The sequence below is a fragment of the Zosterops lateralis genome (assembly GCF_965231275.1).
Source record: "Zosterops lateralis genome assembly, chromosome: 9".
NCBI lineage: Eukaryota > Metazoa > Chordata > Aves > Passeriformes > Zosteropidae > Zosterops > Zosterops lateralis.
Genome location: NC_139769.1, coordinates 2,702,566 through 2,723,652, shown reverse-complemented (window position 1 = coordinate 2,723,652; position 21,087 = coordinate 2,702,566). Strand labels below are relative to the sequence as shown.

At 42.2% G+C, this 21,087-nt stretch overlaps 1 protein-coding gene and 1 long non-coding RNA gene across 4 annotated transcripts in view; one reads left to right on the top strand and one right to left on the bottom strand.

The window, feature by feature from the left end:
- The first annotated feature begins 2,634 nt into the window (after positions 1-2,634).
- PATJ (PATJ crumbs cell polarity complex component) overlaps positions 2,635-21,087 on the top strand; it is a 140,943-nt gene continuing 122,490 nt past the window's right edge. The window contains exons 1-9 of one of the 3 annotated variants that reach the window (XM_083867477.1): positions 2,635-2,712; positions 8,549-8,608; positions 8,691-8,857; positions 10,276-10,458; positions 11,768-11,907; positions 13,711-13,903; positions 15,679-15,807; positions 17,438-17,650; positions 20,331-20,430. In XM_083867477.1, the coding sequence (XP_083723603.1) occupies positions 8,587-8,608; positions 8,691-8,857; positions 10,276-10,458; positions 11,768-11,907; positions 13,711-13,903; positions 15,679-15,807; positions 17,438-17,650; positions 20,331-20,430 (1,147 nt within the window). In that variant the 5' untranslated portion in view covers positions 2,635-2,712; positions 8,549-8,586. Of the gene's footprint in view, positions 2,713-7,284; positions 7,301-8,548; positions 8,609-8,690; positions 8,858-10,275; positions 10,459-11,767; positions 11,908-13,710; positions 13,904-15,678; positions 15,808-17,437; positions 17,651-20,330; positions 20,431-21,087 lie in introns of those variants that run through there. The other 2 variants (XM_083867479.1, XM_083867478.1) reach the window with 2 other exon arrangements.
- Positions 5,085-7,387, bottom strand: LOC310912707. Its single transcript, XR_014590702.1, has 3 exons — positions 7,282-7,387; positions 6,038-6,164; positions 5,085-5,319 (listed from the first exon to the last, which is right to left on the bottom strand). It is a non-coding gene; the product is annotated as an uncharacterized lncRNA (long non-coding RNA).

Here is a 21,087-nt window from a genome sequence, read left to right as displayed (position 1 = left end):
GAGGCCGCGCTGAGGGCACAGCGCGCCCTCACTCAAGATGGCGCCGGCAGGGCCCGGCGTTGGGACGGGCGGGGTCGCGCCCCGAGTAAAGATGGCCGCGCTCGCCGCCGCCGCCCGCCCCGCGCTTGCCCGCAGTTAACATGTCGGGTGTGAGGGCCCGCGGCCCCGGGGCCGTGTGGGGATGTTAGGGGACCCGTGAGGAGCCCTGAGGCGGCTATCGCAGCGGGGCTGGGCCTTTCCCGGTGCTGGCACCGCGGGCAGGACTCGCCCCGAACCGAGCGGCGGGGCCGGGTGAGGGTGGAAAGTGAGGTGAACCCTCCCCGCTCTCCCAAACACCCACATTATAACATTGGCCCACCCGGCGAAATCGCACCTCTGGGTGTCCCCGCTGGTGTCTGGAATTTGATGGGTACTTAAAAATATGTTGAAAAAGCCCAGAAGTTAAAGGCGTGACCTGTCAAACCTGCTTTACCCAGACTGGCACATCCATCCCCCATCATCCAGGTGGGCCTGGTGTCCTGACACTGTGTCCAGCACACCCACAGCAGTTAGATTGAAGAAATAATTTTAAATTCCTACCCTATTTTCATATAAAACTGCACTGTTAAAAATACTCTTTATTTCGATTTTTAAGTGAATACTGAATTCCTGGAGCAGGCAGGCTTTTCATCAGCATTTGCTCTTCACAAGGTATTTTGTGGTGATTACAAATCTTTCCCTATTCTCACTACCATGACAGTTATTTGTTTTTCTATTGTGGTTATTTCAGGTTTTTTCTAATGTTTGAAGGCATCAGTTTTCCACTTATGAACTGCTGAGGGATCCTGGAGTGTTTACAGGAGATGGAGAGGTCCTTTGGATTAAACACACCCAGGAAAGGCAAAACACCACTGTCCCAAGTTTACATCTGCTCAAGAAGCATTTCCTGAAGAACAAGTAGGGACCTTGAAAACTGGAAAACTGAACATAAAAAAGCTGGAAAAGCAACTCTGAGACAGTACTGAGGAGAACATCATCACTGACAATCCCTTCTGGAAGTCTTTTGGGTTTTCTGGGCCTTATTTTGGTGACTTGCCTGGAGCCTGTCAGTATCAAAGAAGGCTTTGTCCCAGTCCCAGATATTCCAAAAACCCGCGAAAACACGGATTTAAAACGTGTGGATGGCTGACAAAGAGCTCAGCCAGCGATGTGAAATATTGCCATCTAACAGCTTTTCGGGGAGATTTCGCGTAAACTGCGTTGGCAGCCTGGAGGTTCAGTAGGCAAAGTATGCAAATGAAAATTGATACTCCTCTCAGCGACTGGAAGCGAAAGGGCAGGGCCGGAGCACGCTCCAGGATGAACTCGACCCTCGGAGATGGAGACAGAGGTGCACTGATGGGAAAAGTGCCCGGCTCTTCTGTCTGCAGCGCGTCCCTCGCATGGATAAATACACCACTCGCTGTTCATCACTGTCAGGGAAATTGTCACTTCTCACGAGCGCCACGTTAATTAAAACTGAGCGTGAGGAGCTGGGGAGCCGAGCGTTGGGAGCCCTTCGGAAGGGGGGATGGAGGGGTGCGTTCCCGGCGTGTCGTGCGCTCTGGTGCCACTGCTGCCACGCTCAGCGGAATGGAACGGGTGCCACAACGAGGGGAAATCAATCTGAACTCATGAAAAATTGATTTCCAAGCCTCTTGTAGCCCGTAGCCTGTGCAGCCAATGGGGCCGTGTAAGGTCAGCAGATGGGCTGGTGAAACTGTGTGACAGAATAAAATTTGTATTTATCGACTTTAATTTGACTGTTTTGTGTATGTATATAATTTTAGCAAGTCAGAAAGCGGAATAATGTACAGGTTTCAGAAAGCACACACAAATCACCTAATTAGTTTCAACTAAAATGGTGCCTGTTCACTGTTTAGTGACTAGCAGGAGGAAAATCTTGGTTTTATTCCCATCCTGGACAACCTTCAGTGTCTTGGAAGCCGCAGTGATGTGTTTCAGGGTGCTGTAGGGGAAGTCTTGCAATCCCTTCACTTAATTCGAGTTTTCCTATGGTGTTTTGCCATTCCCTTCTGTGAAGTGGTGGGGTCTGTGCTACTGAGGCTGAGCAGAGCGTATTATTATAAAAATATTATTTTTCCCGTATTATTATACACACTTCACCCGAGGATCTACACCCATATCCAAAGGGAACAGAGCCCTCACACCAAGCCGGCTCTAGTGGCCTTCTATAGGGAGTTCAAAACAGAGTCACAGGGTCTTGTTGAGTCTGGACACCGACGTGCTGCAAATAAGTGAAAACCAAGCTTTTCTACAATATTTACACACGCGATTTGCCTTCACTGGGGGAGGATGGAAGCCACACGACAGATCCAAACTACGACCCATAAACAAGCAGGCGGGTCAGGCTCACCTGGAAACGGACTAAAAACTTAAAAAAAACTTGGGCCCTGTAAAAGCCAGCCCTGCACTTCCCGCGGTGGCCGGAGCCCGTGTCCCGCCGCAGCGCTGCCCCCGCGGAGCCGGGAGGGGCCGAGCCCCGGCCGTCCCTCGGGAGGCGGCTCTCCTGCCGCGCCGCCCCGGCTTCCTGCGCCGCAGGTGAGCCGGGATCGCCCCTCGCTTCCCGCTTCCGCCCAGGTGAGCGCCGCCGGCCATCCCGCCGCTCCCCCCCGCGCGTCCCGGCATCCCGCCCCCGGCACCGCCACCGCCTCCTCCTCCTCCCGCCCGCAGGTACCGCGTCCGCCCCGGGAATGGCACGGGTGGGGTGGGATGGAGTGGGGTGTGAGATTTCCGGGCAGTCGGCGTGGTGGGAAGGGCTCTGCTGATGGAGGGGATTCCCCTTCGGGCCACCAGCACGCCGCGTGAAATGTGTGCGTAAATAGCTAAAGGGGATAAACACCTTGTGTTTATCTGGAACAAGTGTTCCAGCCTGCCAAGAGGATGGAGCTGGGCTCTCTGCCTGGTGGTGCCAAGCGATAGCACGAGAGGCAGTGGGTAGAAAGTGATGCTCAGGAAGTTCCGCCTGGCTGTGAGGATGAACTTTTCCTGTGCGGGTGGCAGAACACTGTCACTGGAGCTGATTGTCCAGAGAGGATGTGGAGTCTCCCTCACTGGGGACATTCCAGAACCATCTGAACTCAATCCTGTACCTTGTGCTCAGGGATGGCCCTGCTTGAGCAGGGAGTTTGGACCAGATCACCCAACTGTGGTCATTTGGTGATGTGGTCATTTGTTCCTTCCAACTTGACCCATCCTGGAATTCTCTACGGGTTTGCAACCATCTCTTGCTTCCAGAGCCAGACCTGTGAACAGCAGCTCTCCATGGCCAGGATACCAGCCTGCACTCATCCAGAGACCCTGATGGGAAAGCCCTTTTGGCACCAGGGACCTCAACAAGTCCCTGACACCCCAGTAAAGACAGGGCAGGGCTGTGTCATTCCTTATAGCACCTCAAGGCTTTCCATGGCACTGAACTCATCCTGGTGTTGCGTTGTTGTGCAAATAGTTTCCATTGCTAGGAGAGGAGGGAAGTAACACACCTGTTGCAACAGTTCCAGTCAAGTGTCTGTCAATCCAGAGATTCTTAGCAGAGCAGGTTTTTTACTTTGTTGACGGGTGGTTAATGGGAAAACAGTTCTTCCGCATTCCTTTTTAATTTCTGACCCTTGGAAGTTTCAGCATGGTTGCAGGTCTAACAGCTCTGTTCTCTGTGATTTGTTAGTTGTGTACACTGTCATCAAAGTACTTAGGATTTATTGAGAATGATAATATTTAGATATTGGAAAGGAGTTTTCCATGAGAACAGGTTTCTGAGACCATGCTTTTGCTTCCTGGAGAGCAGCTTTGGCATGAGCTCTGACTTTTATTAGACAACAGAGAGCCCACACCAGCACTTTCCTAGAGGCTGAAGTCCACGGGAATTCAGGTTCTGCTTGCTGAATTTTCCATGCCTGGAGACTGAGTAAGGCTCCTCTTGATCTGTGCCGAGACTGGTAATCACAGGTGCAGAGTGCTGGGTTCTCTTCACTTTCCTCCTCCTGTAGTCACTAATGGTTTATAAAACTCAGCCTGCCCACGCAGTATTTTTTCTTATTTTTAACAATATTTATCTGTGACCCAGTGCACCTTGGAGGTGTGTGGCTTATCTGTGTTCAGGTACTCACAGAAGTATTCCATGTTTTTCCTTCTTTCAAGTGCCTGGAGCAGTCAGTGTGTGCTCAACAGCATTTTTGTAAATCCTGAAGCATTGCACAGAGCTGAGGTGGTTTCAGAGGAAAGGTGTGTATGTGCTACGCTTGGTCTGACTTAATTTTTCTGTACAGTGTAAGTAAAACCAAGCATGATGTGTAGGACAGCAAAATACATGTTATAGAATAATGTTTTTTCACAGCGTGGAGTTGCTTGACGGTGTGTAAATGATAAAATTTTGAATATCTGAAGTTCAGCTGATGGCACGTTAGGACAATTTAGGATTAGGATGACACTAACAAATGCTGTTTTCCCTTGCTTTTGCTGTTATCAACTTTTAAACTGAAATTTTCCAAGTCAGAGGTCTCTGTGATGAGGAGGACGATATGCACTGTATTAGTCACTCATGATAACAGGGCCAGGAAAAATTCCAACTGCATTAGTGCAGAAAGGTGACTTTGGATCGGGATGAACCCTTTGGCTGTTCCCGTGGCAGGCTGCTGAGGCTGCTTGTGTTAGAAGCCTTTGAGAAAAGGCAGCAGTTAGTTAGCACTTGTGGGTTTTAATATCCCCAAAGATTCCAGCCAGGCTGAGTGGGGAGAGCATCCCATAAGGCCGGACTTTTCCTGCAGGGATGCACTTTGAAGGATGTGGAGCAGAGAAGGTTCTGCACGGGTGGGGAAAAATGGGCAGAATGATCTCTGCTGCCTGAACTGTGTCCTCCTCCAGACCCCAGCAGCAAAACCCTCACTTTCCACCTTCCAGCAGCCCTTTGTGGAGGGCAGGTGTTTGTCAAGGCCACCGATGGGATGTTGGGATGTTCCCCTCTGGCTCTGGGACGTGCCGTGTCTCCATGAAAGTGGCATCTGGCAAGGGGGTGATGGCAGTGGAAGACTTAAACCTTTCAGCTCTTCTGATGACCCTCTGCTGGCACCAGCATGGGGGAATTCCTTTTTCCTTACGCTGTTTTTGAAGAAGATCCAAGTCTTGGGATTTCATACAAAACCTTGTGAAGTTTTCCCACTCCCTCGGATGCGTTGAGTTCAGCTCTCAGAAGTGAAGACAGTGGAGCCCCAGATGGATGCTGTCCTGGGGTTACAAAACACTCGACCTTCTAAAATTCATCATTTTCTCGATGATTTTATGGTTCTGTTGGAAGTTGTGACATAAATGTTGAACTGAGGTTTCCAGTAAGATAAATAAGCATCTATAGAAGTTGGAGACTGGAGCTAAGGAACTGGGATGTGGAGTGCATGAACTGGTTTTAATGGGACAAACCAAAGTGTTTTGGATCATTCTTCAAAATTAACACTTAGGAATGGACTTTCTAATTTATCAGCTGTTTGCTGACACTTTGCCTGGATTTGGAGTGTGTTTGGAAAATGTTTAATGATAAACTGTTGGGGCTCTTAAACACAGAGATCAGTAGTACATGGAATTATGAGTTCCTCTGGTGCCCAAAAGCTGATCTTAGAGACCTGTCCTCAATTATCCATGACTTGAAAACTCTAAATTAGTTTATATTTTCAGAGATCTCTTCAAAACCAGAACAAGCTGTTTGCTTTAATTCCCCACTCCTCCTCCCCCCTTATGGAAAAAGGGGAATAAAGAAATACTGAGTGTCGTTTTAACATATTGCACCAAAAAAAAAATCACTAAGAAGCATTGCAAGCTGCCTGGAGGCCAGCTTTGATCACGAGGAACCCCAAAGTGCTGTGTAAACCTGAACTGTTATTCAAGCACCTGAGATCCACTTGGGCATCCACTGGCACAAGTGGCCTGCAGTGCCTCTTAGGGACACTTGGAGCAGCTCAAGCAAGAAGCTGAAACTTTCTTTAATCTTTTTTTTATTCCTTCTGTTTTGTACCTCTTTCTCCAGGGAACTTCTGCCTCTATGGAGCCGAGATCTGTCACCTATAATTCTTCTCCTTAAATTGAAATTTCCAATTTTCTCGGGTCAGTCCCCATTGCCATACTTGCTGTTGTTACACCCTCTGTAAAAGAAAAAAAAGATTAATTTTGAGGATGATTAGCTCAGCACTTGGAGGCTGTTTTGGGCTGGGAGTGGATGTTTCTGGTGGTGCAGTTTGGTCCTGCTGTGAGGTGTGGACACGTCACCCCGTCCCCTCTTGTCCCCTCCTGCCAGTGCTGGCAGCTCAGAGCTGACTGGGCACAAATCTCACCCCACCAAAACGTGAAGGATTCTTTCTGAGTGTTTAGCTCCCTGTTCCAGCTCACTATGGGATCAGCTGAATGGAAAATGGAAAGGGAAGAATAAATGCATTAAAGAGGGCTGGGGGGCTGGACCAGCCTCTTGGCTTTGGCTCTTGGGTGGGCATGGTGCTGTCAAGTCGTTATTATTTCCTGCCATGCTGGATTTCTTCTCGGAGTTTAATCTTTTCCTCACCCCACTCCTGGTTTAAAGGTGTTTCAAGCCACTTTTTCTCACAATTTTTTTCCCATCCCTTTCTCACTTTGGTTTGCTCACTTTCCTCTTTAAACTGCTGATGTGAGGTAGAAAAACAGAGGAGGAAAGTGAATGAAGGGAAGTTAAACCAGGAAGAAAGAACAAATTTCCATATTCTTTGTCCTGATTTGTTAAGGTTCATGCTGTATTTTCAGTTGAGGAGGTTTAAGTTTTGTCTTCTGGGTTTAATGAAGACTCAGGAGTGTGTAAGGAAACGGTGTTTTCATCTGCTCTTCAGAATCAGCTCTCAGCACAGAATCAAAGGCTGCTGTGCTCTTAGAAGTGTTTTACTTCGAATGGAAAAGAAAATAAAGCTGCAGCACTTCCAAAAGTTCAGATGCATTCCTGAAAATCTTTCAGAGGGTTGTATGGCTTTGCTGCTTCAACTCCTGCTACGAGTTTGATTTAAAATGACCTCCTAAATCTGTTAGGAGTCTTGCAAAGCAACTCGTTTTGCCTGGCCTTGGGTGGAAACCACACAAACCCACTGAGTTCTGCAGGAATTCCTGCAGGAGCCAAAGCTGCACAGCAAAAGGGGGCATAAATCTGAAATTGTGGTTAGTGACATGCCTCAATCCACTTCTTTTTTCCAGTTAGGTAAATCAACTTAACCTGACTCTGCGAGGAGAAGGGAAGCTACTCACCTGCATATTTAATATTTTGGTAAATATAACAGTGTCCTCCCAGAATTCCAGATGTTTTCAGTGAGCAGAGGCAGAGCTGAAAGGATCAGAGGTCCTGCCGGGAGAGAGCTCCAGGAATGTGCTTACCCTGGTGTCACATTCACCGTGTGACCCTTGCTCCTCTAGAATTGCAAGACTGAAAAATAAAATAAAAAGCTTTTGTATAGAGAGAGGGATATGGCTAGTCTTGTTCCAAAATAATTCCAAATATATTATTCTGAAATTACACACTTGTATACTGGATAGAATTAAAATTATGTAAATTGTGCTGTTAAATGGCTGACTTCTTTCAGAGGAGCTTGTAGTAAGTGAAGGAATCTTGTTGGGTAAAGCTGCCTTGATAGATTTCAAAATGACAGGCTCCACATCAACTTAATGACATGCAAGCAAGGGTACAAATTTATCATCTCTGCTAATTGCAAGTCTGTTGTTTTTATACTGCCACCTAGGCCTTAGCCCCTGCTGGAGACCTGTTCTGTTTGGCACTGTGGAGGAGCTTGATAAAGGATATTCTGCTCCTTAAAAGCTTAATAAAGGATATTTTGCTGTTCATGTATGTCAAAAAGAGAAAAGCAAACACCTGCAGGGGAAGAGAACAGGCTTCCTTCACCTGTTGTAAGTCAGGCTGTGATTAGAACAGACCTTCCTCAGGAATGTGTTGGAATAGGGATTAATATGCCCAGTTTTGGGCTTTAATTCTGTGCTGTCCCATGAGTGGAGGGAACTTCATTGTTTTGTGGGGAAACACAAGGTTTCACCTCTATTGGCATCCAGCAGGGCTGAACTATCATGATAAGAATGCTATCTACAAATGATCAGGTGGAAAGTATCTTCTAAATAGTAGATTTTAGCTCTATATATATTTGTGAAGATCACAACTTTAATGTCAATAATCAGAATAATTTGGTTGCACATATCTGTATCTCAGTTTTACTTTTCAAGTTTTTTTTTTTTCATAACCTGCATTTCTATTCATGTTTGGAAGAGTTGTTCATATTCCTTCCTGTGTGTGAAAGGAAAAGCACATGGAACAAGGAAAAAATTTTGGATGTGCTGAGGCTATGTCAAGAGCTTTGTTAAATACTTGAGGTTGGGGTAAACAACAGGGGTAATAGTATTTTTTAATTAAATTCACTGTAGTTAGCTTAGTATTTTTGCATTTATCAAATGTTATTATTCTGTTTAGATCTATCACTTATTAATTCGATTTTTTTTTTTTAGACCTCAGTCAGGTTATTCTGAGCAATTCCAAAAACACCCCTCAACATGCCCGAAAATCCAGCAGCAGGTATGTGGTCTGAAAATGATTCCTTTTGCTGAGCACTGAGCAAAGAAACTCCATTCCTAACCTGGACTCCTTTGTGGTGCAGATAAGCAGCAGGTGCTGCAGATCCTGGATCGCCTGCAGGCAAAACTGCAGGAGAAAAAGGACTCCCAACACCAGGAAAACCTGACTGTCCTAAGGAACACCCTCAGGAGCCCCTTGTTCAACCAGATCCTGACTCTCCAGCAATCCATCAAGCAGCTGAAGGAACAAGTGAGTGCAAAATTCCTGCTGTTGGTGTGATGATAACTCTGGGCGAGTGGAACTCGAATCAGGACGTTGTAGGCGTGTGTTAACGAGGGCGCTCTCGTTAATAAGCTGTAACGTGGTGTCAGTGAGTGTTGGGCCTTCTTTTCTTTCTCTAGAGCTGGTGTCTGCACAGGCACTGCTGAAATGAGAAGTGTTTTTTTGCAACAAAGAGGTCATGGGGCAACGTGCTTTGAAAGGGATGCAGGAGAGGCAGGGTTGTGTTGGAAAAAAACGTCTGCAAAAGACATCAGCTCCAGCGTTTGGAGAACTGAGCACTGTTGGAACTGGGAACCTTTGTTTTTCAGACAAGCTAAGTGCTGTTTATCAGCTCACTGGCAGTGTTTTTTTCTCCCTAAAAGACAGCATCACTTTAGTTCCTGCTAATTTTTACAAGAATGCTTAACCTGCTTTGGGAAGTAAAGTGTAGAAAACCCAGCCTGAAGATCTGCCAAGCTCTGATGCAGCTGTACCCAAACGAGTTTTAAAATGACTTGGCTTCAGCAGAGGTTGGAACTTGTGTGGTTCATATGGGTTTATAAAGCAAAGTGATACTTGATTTTGTGGACATGGGCACCCATGACACCACTACATGGACAGGTCTCACCTTGCAGTTAAGTTGAAATCATCAGCAAACTTAAACCCAGGGACTGACCAGCAGCAATCCCTGTCCCTGCTGTCACTGTATAAAATGTATAAAATGTAAAAAATGTATTTAGAATGCTCAGAATTCTCCTATCTAGAAAATTCAGGTTTTCTTGAAATTCTATTTAAGCATGGGCAGCTTCATTCAGGATGGGATTTTTCAGTTTGTTATGTCACAGTAGGAATATTTTTCATTTCTTCATTATCAGTAAGAACTAGAAGTGCAAGTTCTAGCAGTGATAACATGTTCAGTGGTAGTTTGTACCCTAGGCTCTCTTTGGGGAGAGGATAATACAAACCAGGCCTCAGGCTCCAGAATATCTGAATTTTTGTGCCAAAATTCTGTTTAGGTTTCCCTAACAGTTGCAGCAGTGCTTGAGAGCCTCTTTAGTGTTTGGTGCTTTTGCAAGTGTTGTTTCTGGATGTACCAGGGTGAAAAGAGGATAAGGGGCACAGGCAGGGAAGAAGCATGAAAGAAACAGAGAAAAATGAGTGGAGTAGAAACACAGCTGAAACATTCAGGGAACTCCTGAAAAATAGTTTAAATTTGATATGGTAGTTTGGTATAGATTATTTATTAACGCTGCCTGAATAATACAGGTGCGTATATTTGTGTGAATGGGCGTTTATGGACACAGGTATTTTTGCTCCTTTGGCAGCCTGCACATAAAATGGTACTTGTGGAAAACCCTTCTTTTGTTTTCAGTAGTTTTTCCACACTTTTGTTCATTTTTCAACAGCTCGATTACATGCCTCCTGACCGCTCGGTGGATTTTGATTTTACCAAGAGGGGGCTGTTGGTGTTTGCTGACAAATCAGTCACTGCTGGGACGCCTTGCACTTCACCTGGACCCAAAGCATCAGCCTTCACTCCAAACCTGGGAGTTAATGAATTTAACATGATCATCCAGCAAATGGCAAAGGTGAGGCTCTAAGGTTTAGTGAACCAAACTTTTCTTTCATTTTGGAACATTTCACACTGCTTTTGTTGTTGTGTGTCTGGAACTGTGGTGCCTCCTAACCAGGAGAGAGTAGAAGAGTTGAGAACTTTTCCCTGAGGAAGAGAACATCACCAATAGGAAGTGGCTTGGTGGTTTGTTTTGTATTTTTTTAACTTCTATTGCCAATTTTCTGTTTTACTTTCTACCAAGCACACCAACGTAGTGAGGAAATTTCAGTTGCCAGGAAACATTTTTGGTATTTGATGACACTTAATTGAGAATGGACATTTTCAGCAGAAGCTTATTTTGATGGAGACACTTGTTTATCAAGTAGATTTTAAATTGGAAATATACCAACTTTATGAACAGTGCAAAGGATTAAAAAAACCCTAGCATGTAATATTTTATTTAACTCTTTATTCAGTGTATCTTAACTTTGCCAGACAGATGCAGATGTACCAAATTCCCTAAGAATTTGTACAGGTGCAGAAATCCAACCATGTGGGATTGGCATTTATACCACAAATGTATTGTTCTGTGTTATTTTGAACCATTAATTTAATTGCTTAGTCGTGCCTTTCTATATTAAGTAACTGTTGCTAATTGACTACCTTAATGTAGCTGTAATATTTTGAGCATTACTCTTCTCATTAGCGTGTCATTAACTCATCAGAGATAAGATTTAGCAGTAAAGGCTGCACGTTATTTGGAATAAAAGAGCTGTGATAGCAGTGCATTCTCACAGTAATATTTCCCATTAAACAAGCCCCAAAATCTTGTATTAGAACTGAAAAACAGGCAGTTGCAAAAGCAAACTCTTTTTTAGCTTCTAGTGTGAAGCTGCAGGGAGGGGGAGGAAATTAATTTCTTTATTTAAAAGCTGCAGTCTTTTGAATGCACACCTAAAAATCAGCATTAAAAGCAAGGGGAGCCAAAAGACAAGTAATTTAGTCCAGCTATACAGAATTTCCAGAAATCCCAAATATATTGCTCTAGACAGCACTTCGTTCATAGTTTTCATCCAGTTTGGAATTCATCTCATAATGTGAATGAAGTGTGAAAGCAGCTCTTAAATTCCCTGAGGTTTCAGAACCTCAGAGTGCTTGCATATCCAATACATTGCTATATTAAAAATAATAAATGGAGGAGCTTTTATAGAAATAACATACTTGCTATTTTCCCTTTGTTTAGTCTTAGGAGGAGAATAATTCTCCCAGTGTTCATAAATTTAACACTAGCTCGTTCTATTGCATTGAAAATTAGTAAATCATGTTATCTTCTTTTTTATTAGGGAAGACAAATAGAGTCAATAACCATTGATAAACCTTCTGTTGGAGGTCTTGGATTTAGTGTGGTTGCCCTTAAAAACCCCAGCCTGGGAGAGGTTGGTATCTTTGTCAAGGAAGTCCAGCCAGGAAGCATAGCTGACAGGTGAGATCTTCATAATTGTGTTGGAAAATTGTATTTTCCATGAAGGGAAGAGTCGTGACCTTCAGGTCGAAAACTCTGTCAGAATAACATGTTTGTCTGGGTTATCTGGTGGGATATTTTGGTGGTGGTATCTTGAATTCTGGCTTTTCAGCTAAAAGGGACTCATGTTTTGAGGATCAGGTTTTCAGATGAGTTTTAAATATCCGAGCCATTCATAAATGGAATTTCCAGAAATCATGACTCACTTTAGAGAATCTTCAGCCCTGATTAAAAAAACAAAAGAAAACTCGGAAAAGAATACAAAGAAAACAAAAATTAGATTCCGTTTTAATTTTTTATGCATTGTGTCCCTGAAAGATTTTTTTTTTCGCCCCCTTTTTTCCTTTATTTACATGTGCCTCTGACAATCCCCTATTTATAGTTGGTTTTAGTGTTTGTTTCCTGTGTAAATTTAGATCCACTCCTCCTGACAGATCCCTGCACAGATGTCATCACAGAATCGAGGCTTCAGGCAGTTTCTTCCTGTATTGTCTGTGGGTTTTTTCACCCAACAACAAAAGACAGAGCAATCCTTTAAAAATAAAATGCGATTGTAAAGCCACAAGAAGTTGGCATGAGACAAATGCAGAGCTCGGAATTATGTTTCAAGAAAAAAATGTGTCTAGATTTCAAGTCACTGGTGTCACTTTTTAAATAACACATGTCAGGAAGTGCCAACACAGGATGACAAAAAGAGTGGGGAGAGGTTGGAATGATAATGGCGATGGGCCCACAGAGAACACACCAGAGAACACTTAAAGAAAAGCATATTAAGGCTCTTTCAAAGTGGAGACAGATGGACTGATCCGGATGTCAAAGGAGGGTGAATATCTCACTTTAGGATTTGATGACCTGCTGCTCACTTTCTTTGATGAGAGAATCTGAAATATGGTTAGTGCTCGAAGAAAGTGATTTCTGGGAAACATCTTAAACATGGCACGACAAAAAGGAAGTTTCAAATGCCTTAGTTAAGATGTGCAGTTACATTGTTTCGGAGTTTATAAATTTCCCCAGCATGCTTTCCCATTTTGCTTCTGAGACAAGATCTCCTGGAGACTTTTTTGGATTCCTACAGAGCTTTGAAGGCAGTGTCTGTCTATGTAACAGTTTGGTCTCGTGCTCAGAATGAATATTTAACAAAGGAGATGAGTGATGGTTTCTCTCTTGTCACAAATCTAAATTCATCACTAGGGTGAATTAACTGTGAAATTTATATTATCTCAAGGTAGCAACTGAGCTGTGTCTTGCTCCAAGAAAGTTTCGTGTCTGAAGCTCGATACTATAAATTTTAAGTAAAATGTAAATATGCAGCACATCAATCTTTAGATTAAATAGTGATACAAAACAGCATCAAAGCCTGAGTTGTGGGTTCTTAGAGATGGCATCACATAGTGCTAAACATAATGAAGAATAGTTCCTAGTTTATTGTGTAACTACAAAAAACTTCTGCTTTGTAGTTCAGTATCATCAAGAAAAGATAAGGGAATTGCAATTAAGTTTTGAATCAAAGCAAAGTAAAGAATTGAGCAAATTTCTGTACCATGACAAAGCTGGAACAAAATGTGGCCAGGCAGTTCAGAACAGTGTGGACTGAGTGTAGTGTGTGAGCTGGTGAAGGCACACCCTAATAAGCAGATTTTTAAAGCACATAAACATTTAACCTTGCACGACTTGTGTCTTTTGCGCGTTCACATTTCAGCTACACGAGCCTGATGCAAAGTCACTGTGCTGCACTAAAAAATTGCTTTCAATGTTTTGTTAAAGGGATCAAAGACTGAGGGAAAATGACCACATACTGGCCATTAATTGCACGCCATTGGATCAGAACATTTCCCATCAGCACGCCATTGCCCTCCTCCAGCAAGCCACAGGATCCCTGCATCTGGTGGTGGCTCGGGAGCCACTTCAAGGGAACAGCAGAACTGCCTTAATAAGTGATGTAAATCCACCTGAGACTGTGAGTTGTTGTAATACTGTCAAAATCAGATTTTGAGCTGGGCTGGATTTCTTTTTTTTTCTTTTTTTTCTTTTTTTTTCTTTTTTTTTTCTTTTTTTTTTCCCTTGATTCTTAAGTGTTTGTGTTAGGGAGCTTTACATAGAGGGATTTTTTTCTTTTAATCCGATTTTATGTATGATGACATTTCATTTAGACTCACCGTGCAGTAAGCACAGAGCTTCCATTGCAAGTGGAGTTGTTATAAAACAGATCCTGGGTTTTTATGGGATAGCAGAAGCTTTAGTAGATCACCATATTCTTATCAGCAGGGTCTGTTCAGCACAGGCTGGATGAAGCATTTTTTGAGAATACCCAGCTGAAACCTACTTGTGCTCAGCAATTAAAGATGCTTTGATTACCTCTTATAAGAGAGTAAACATAACCTGCCGTGGACGCTGCTTGAAACAGCCCAACCAATTTAAACTGGCACTGCTCACACCAAAAAGCCTCGTCTTTGTTTTAAAAAACAAACACAATTTATCTGTTAAAGAACCTCTCAATCCCTGTTTATTTATCAGCTTGTTTTGTTTGGTTTTTTGTGTTGGTTTTTGTGTTTTTTTTTTTCCATCTGCAAATTTCAGTGATTGGGAAGCCTTTTGTTTTTGTGACAAAGGAGAGCTTTTCACTGGGACATGTAATAAACCAGGGCTGAACTTCCATCTGTGTTCCACCCATATGGTCCAGGTGGTTTCCCTGAATTTGGTCAAAATGCACACCTAAATCCAGGGATTGCAATATTGGAATCTAAATTTATTATGCTGGTAGACTTTGATGAAAATCTGGGTAAAAGCAGTGCTTTTCCTTATTCTTAGTAATTATTTCCCTCATGATTATTACAGAGGTAGTGAAATCTGAAGGGTTTAGTGGATAATCAATATTGTTTATTGCACTGAAAATTTTAAAGAATTAAATTTTAACTGCCTTTTCATTGAAAGATCTGCACTGAACAGACTAACAAAATAAAATACAAATATATATCTCTGAAGGGGGTCTTTAAACTTCTTTTATGATATTTAACTGGCTTTGGCAAAGATTTTCAGTATGCTAATAAATCCTTTATTCGCAGAAGACTTAAATCTGCCTACTTTGCTCCATTTGGGCCTGGATGAGATATTAATCTGACAGAAACATTGGCTGGGTTTGGGTTGCTTAACAGCTTTGTTATTTTCAGATTGTCTTGTAGAACATAAGGTCATGGTACAGTGTAGCTTAGAAATTTGCTTCCAATCCAGTATGGCAGAATATTGTGCTGTGCTATTAATTCAGTGCTGAATGGGGGTGTTCAGAGTGTGTAAGTGAAATAACAGAAATAAGAATTTGGGCAACGCTGAGTGAAAACTGGGCCAGTGCAAGCTCCCTCCCTCTGTTTTTTCCCTCTTGTTTGCAGTACTCTGGATTTATGAAAAACTGAAAGGGATACTTTTCATTTTGGCCCGGAAAAAAATCTTAAAATTGCTTTTTCTTAGTCAAGCTTTTTTTTTTTTTCCGAGTATCCTGTTATCCCAAAAGCAGAGGACAAAAAAAACCGTGTGTTTAAAAACAGATGAGAAATCCCAGTGCGTGTTTATGAGGAAATGGAGCTGAGTGAACAAAATCCCACAGATTTCTCCAGTATTGAGGGATGGGGACAGAAAAGTTGGTCTGATTAATTCTCCTCGTTCCTGTTACACGTGAGAGCGAGGAACGTTAACGATCGTCCGAAAATTAAAATCTCCTGTTTTTTTTATTAATTGCAGATTCACTGGGGCCACATTGAAGACGTTGAGCTGATTAACGATGGTTCAGGATTAGGCTTTGGAATTGTAGGAGGAAAGTCGAGTGGAGTAGTTGTAAGAACAATTGTTCCTGGGGGATTAGCAGATCGGGTAATTTGTTATATTATGTCACTTCTTGTTTGATTGCAAAGTATAATTAACTGCTTTTGACAGTCTTAAAATAAACTAATACACTTAAACAAAAGGAAGCTGGCAGCATCAAAGTCTGAATGCCAACACATGCTTTATAAATAAATACCTTGAAGGTATGATTGAGGAAAAAAGTCAGCACCTGATATAAATTAAGTTGTTTCTCAGACAAGCTTTGGCTTTTGTAATATTGTTGAACATGCAAAAATTCTGAAAAGTTGCCTGATATTTTTAATACTTTTGGTATTTTCAGCCTTTGGTCAGTCTGGGGCAGGGCAAATACTCTGTAGAATTTGGCACGTTTTGCAACATCTATAGGGACAAACTCTCCATGTGAATTGTCAGGCAAGAAAATCTGCCCTACCAAAGTCACTGCATTGCAAGATTCAGTTTAGAGATTGAAAATGTCCTATTTTCAGTGGGTTTCAGTGGAGGAGGGGTTCAATCCTTGCCTTGCAGCCTGACCAGTTCAATGAGACATTTTGGTTTGGTGCAAAGCCTTTTGGGGTTGGCACAGGCACAGTCTGCACCTTTGATTCTTTGCCTTTAGAGGCTGGGTGCTGCTACATTTAAGGAGTAGAACACTTGCAATAGCAAAACAGATTCTGATTTTTAAAGCGAATTTGGTCACGATGAGTTACAATATCTGGGAATTGGAATCCTTGAAGACAAAAGAGAAAGGCAAAAGTACTTTCTCTAGTACAGAGAATTAAAAGTATGGAATTAAAAGCTGGAAATTTGGAGAGCTTTACTGGAAAATGTTGGCTTTTTCTTGACTGTCTCCCTCTGAACCTACCATGTATAAATGAGTATTTTTTAATTTTTGTCTAACACCTGTTTTGCTGTAAGGAATAAAGTGTTTTGGCTACCAGTGAAGCATGTAAGCTAAGAACTCACCACATCATTCTCAGCTGAATGAGACATCATTAAGAACATGTGAAATAATGAGGCATGTACATGTTAAAATTGGATGAGTTTGTAAATGAGTTTGAGTTGGTTCTGGGAATAACTCTGTGATTGCTGTATAAATCAATGCATCAAAGGTGGTGGAGCTGTGCTGATCAATACCAGCTGAGAATTTGGTGCTAGAAGTTCCTACTTGTGATGGAAATGATGATGTAGGTCGTGAATCATAATTATCAGGTTAAGAATGGGTTGTGTGGAGGCTTGTTACCTTCAGTGAATTTACTCACTCCAGTTGGAGCTGGTCACATCAGAAAAAAAAAGTAGAAGTATGAGGGAAAAACTCCATAAAAACTCCTAAATCAAAATGCTGTGCTTACATTCTAACTCCTGTGTGATGAGGAGTATTCTGTGAAACAGAGCACACAGCAATCTGTGAGATTATAAAACATTGTTGCTGCCTGTTTTCTTCTAAATGAGCAAAACAATGGCAAAAACCAGCACGTAACTGTGCAAAGAGTCCTTGAATTAATTAAAATGTTGCCATGGTTGTCACTTTTTCTGCCATTTTCTCACATTGGTTCTCATGGCCATGAACATGGCCCTACACAGTTTCAGCTTTGTGATGGAACAGATACTTTGTGGATGGGCTGGAAACACTTTTTGCCATTTCATTTGCCTTTTGAAGGACGGGAGGCTGCAGACAGGAGATCACATCTTGCAGATTGGAGGGACCAACGTGCAAGGAATGACCAGTGAGCAAGTGGCCCAAGTGCTGAGGAACTGTGGGAATTCTGTCAGGATGATCGTTGCAAGGGACCCCAAGTGGGAAGTCATGGAGGCTCCACCAGCTCCCCTGAGCTGGCCAGTCAGCACATTACCTTCCCTTCAAGGTGCAAATGTGAGTATCTGCTGCTTCCTTGTGATGTTTTTAAGTGTGTTTGTGGCTTATCATCAGAGAGGAAGGAGAGAATGGAGTGTTCTTGAGCCCTAAAGTGCTTCTCTTCTCTTCAGTTTCCAGATCTCATATTGCTGTGTTTAAGTGATCATTATTATAGCCCTGCCTTCTCTAATTTTTCCCTTTTTTCTTGTATCTTATTAATACCTATAATCTTGGGATTGGAATGATCAGCTTTACAGAATTTATTTCAGAGTGGCTAATTTAATTACCAAGACCATAAACATTATCGATAAGTGGTACTTTTAGTCCTTCTTCTTAGCTCATTACATTTTTTCTAATCAATCACTTGTAAGTGGATTTAAAACTGGACTGTGAATTTCCCTAGTCTGAAATCCAGAGCGCCACGGCCACACCAGAATTATTCAGCACAAATCATCTTTTTATGAAACATAAGTGTAATGTTTTCATAGTCTACGCTACTGCCTGTGATAGGAAATATATCTAAAAATTTTGAAACTTGTTTTAGCAAATCTTATCATGGTCATATCAAAGTCTCTTGTTTTTGAAGTCATTCTTTTCAGTTTTGAGTAATTAAAATCAACAAATGCTACACTAAGTGTACAGTAGGTCTCGAAACATAAACAAAGCTGTGCTTGTGTACCATCTGCTACTACTGTGCTGCTTAGATTTAGGTGTAGAATCTGAGTAGCCTTTTCTTCCTTGTTTGGTTTCTTGAATATGAGTGAAGAGAGCTGGGATTTTTGGGTGGTGGTGTTTTTTTTTGAAGCACTGTTTTTAAAGGTCAGAGCAGAAGTCACTTTGCCACAAACTCCCCTCTTTGCTCACTGGGCACAGTCACTGCAAAGGCAGCTCTGTGTTTTACATCCCTGGGAAAATGCTGTGGCTGTGTCAGTCAAGGATTTTGGGTCCTTCTGGAGCTCCTTTTCTCCCCAGGAGGGATCAGGGCAGCAGGACACACAGTGCCCAGGAGATGGAAGGGGGGATCTGCATCCCCTGGATGAGGCTGGAGTCTCAAAACTGGGCTTGTCCAACACTCTGACAAGAAGCTTTCCAAGGGAATCAGCATTGTTGTGAGGCCCTTCTTTCCTGACTGGATCATATTTTCCAGGGACAAAATAACGTGGTCGTAGTTTTCTTTCCTCCACAAAATTCTGGTTTTCTCCCTTCTTGTTGTCACTGATCAACCCTGAGCACTGTAAATGCTGCAGCCTTTCTAAAATGTGATTCCTTCTCAGTGTCTTTTGAGTGTCCTCTGTGTTCCTGCTATGGAGTTTAGAGGGGGAAAAATTATTTTCTGAACTAAGTAATGCCTTCACATGTAGATTTGAAGAAACTCCTCTCTTCCTGGTGCCAGGAGAAATTTGCAAAGACAAGATTAGTTGTTTATCTGAATGTATTTCTTATTTTAATGATGATTTCAATGATCCACCATTCAGTTTGTGTCAGATTTATAATGGAACTTATCCCTATAATCTAGTTTTTCTCTGGTTTCTGAGTACTTTCACTAGCTGTGAGCTTTGGAATGGAAAATATTTTCCTTTCCTCTTTTTTTGGAAACCAGCAGAAAGGCGTTTTTAATAGGTGGTTAGTTATTTTCAGTTTTATACTCATATTTAATTTTCTTTGAATTTCCTGTGGTAAGGAATAACTGAAACTACTTGTGTGTGTGGGCACAAGAAAACAACCTTATTATCTGTACTGTCCAAGATAGTGACAGCAGCATGAGCAGCCTGTTTGTGCTGACTGTATTTAGGACTTTGCACTTTGATTTTTCTGGACTTCATTTCAATTATTTTGCCTTCTAGCAGGAGTGTTCCTTAGAGAGAAATGTCTGTAGCCAGAGCACTGACTCTCAGGAGCTTTTTTGATTGTCAAAACAGCCGGGCTCTCAAGGCCACAGCTCCATTTCAGGTCCTGCTGTGGGTTTGTTTACTGTAGATAAGTGACAGCATCCAAACTTATCTTCATCTCCATCAGCCTCTTATGGAGCAAGGGAGTTTGGAAGGCATTTAATGAGCTTAATGACTTTGCTGGTGGAGGGAGGTGTGTGTGATAAGGAGATAGTGCCCATCGATTCCTCTTCCTTTGAGAAGTGAAATAGGTATGGCTGGAGCTCTGGGCTGCTTTTAATATGGGTCCTTCCAAAGCTGATACTTGGCAAGCATTTGATTGAACTCCTCTTTTTTCACTCCCTTAAGAAATGTTTTCCATTTTCCAGTCAGTTTTTTTTTGCTGTTGGCAGTGACAGGATCCCTCTTGATTTCATCACTTTAACAGACCTTACTCTCATCATCTTCTTTTTGATCTCATTGCTCCGTATCTGATTACAGAAAGCAAACAACTCTATGTATTTTAATTTATCCCTTGCAATCCCAGATTTATGTGCTTGATTGTTTTTCTCTTTTGGTCTCACCAGTGTCTTTACTGTTCCCTGTTTGAACTCTTGCCTTGCAGTCCTGATTTTTAGTGGTCAGAGGAGAGTTGCACAGACATCCCAGGGGCAGCTTTGTAGGGACTTTACAAATGAGTTTACATTGCATTTAAACAAAATGAAAAACAAAATCACTTCTCACTTCTGAAGTTCTTAACTAACCTGAAATATTGTAATGGCACTGGGAAATTTTGAGAATTTTTTTACTGTCTTATGCTTTATTTGTAGGATGACAACTTTTTTGATACCTATGACGTTGAGCTTATAAAAAAGAATGGGCAAAGCCTGGGAATAACAATTGTTGGATATGCTGGCACGTGTGATATAGGTGAGTTGCACAGGATTTAGGAAAATATTGGGCAGGGGCTTCTCAAACCCTTTTCCATGGGGAAAATGAATAGCTCCTACCTGTGCTGGGATTTGGGGACATGAAATTCACTAGAATTGCAGATCAGCATCTCATATTTAGTGGGAAAGTGTTAGTGTTTCAGGGGTTTTATATATTTTTTTCTTCATTTTTATTTCCTTGTTCTCATTGGGAGTTAGAATTAATAATCAAACTGCAAACATGACAAAGGACAGCTTTTCTGATTTCCACGTTTCTCTTCTCTTTTTTTTTTTTTTTTTTTTTTTTTTTTTTAAGAAAAATCCTTTTTCATTAAGATTTAAAGTACTAAATTCTTCAGCTGTAAGATGATTGAAGTCCTGATCAAAGTCCTTAAGCACATACTTTACTTTTAGCTTAGTTAGTCCTATTGAAATCAAACGCAGCATGGATTTAAGTGATTGTGGTTTAAAGCCTGGGTAAGCACGAGGATGAATCCATGGAGGAGGTGGCCTTTTGTGAGCCATTTTAAGGAAAAAAATTGGAGGTCAATGTACAGGTGGTTGTGTCAGTGCTGGTGGTTTTTGTTTTTTTTTTCCACCAGAGATCCTCAGTTTTGTGTCAGGCTGTGGGAGTGGTAACGTGCAGATGGTGATGGTT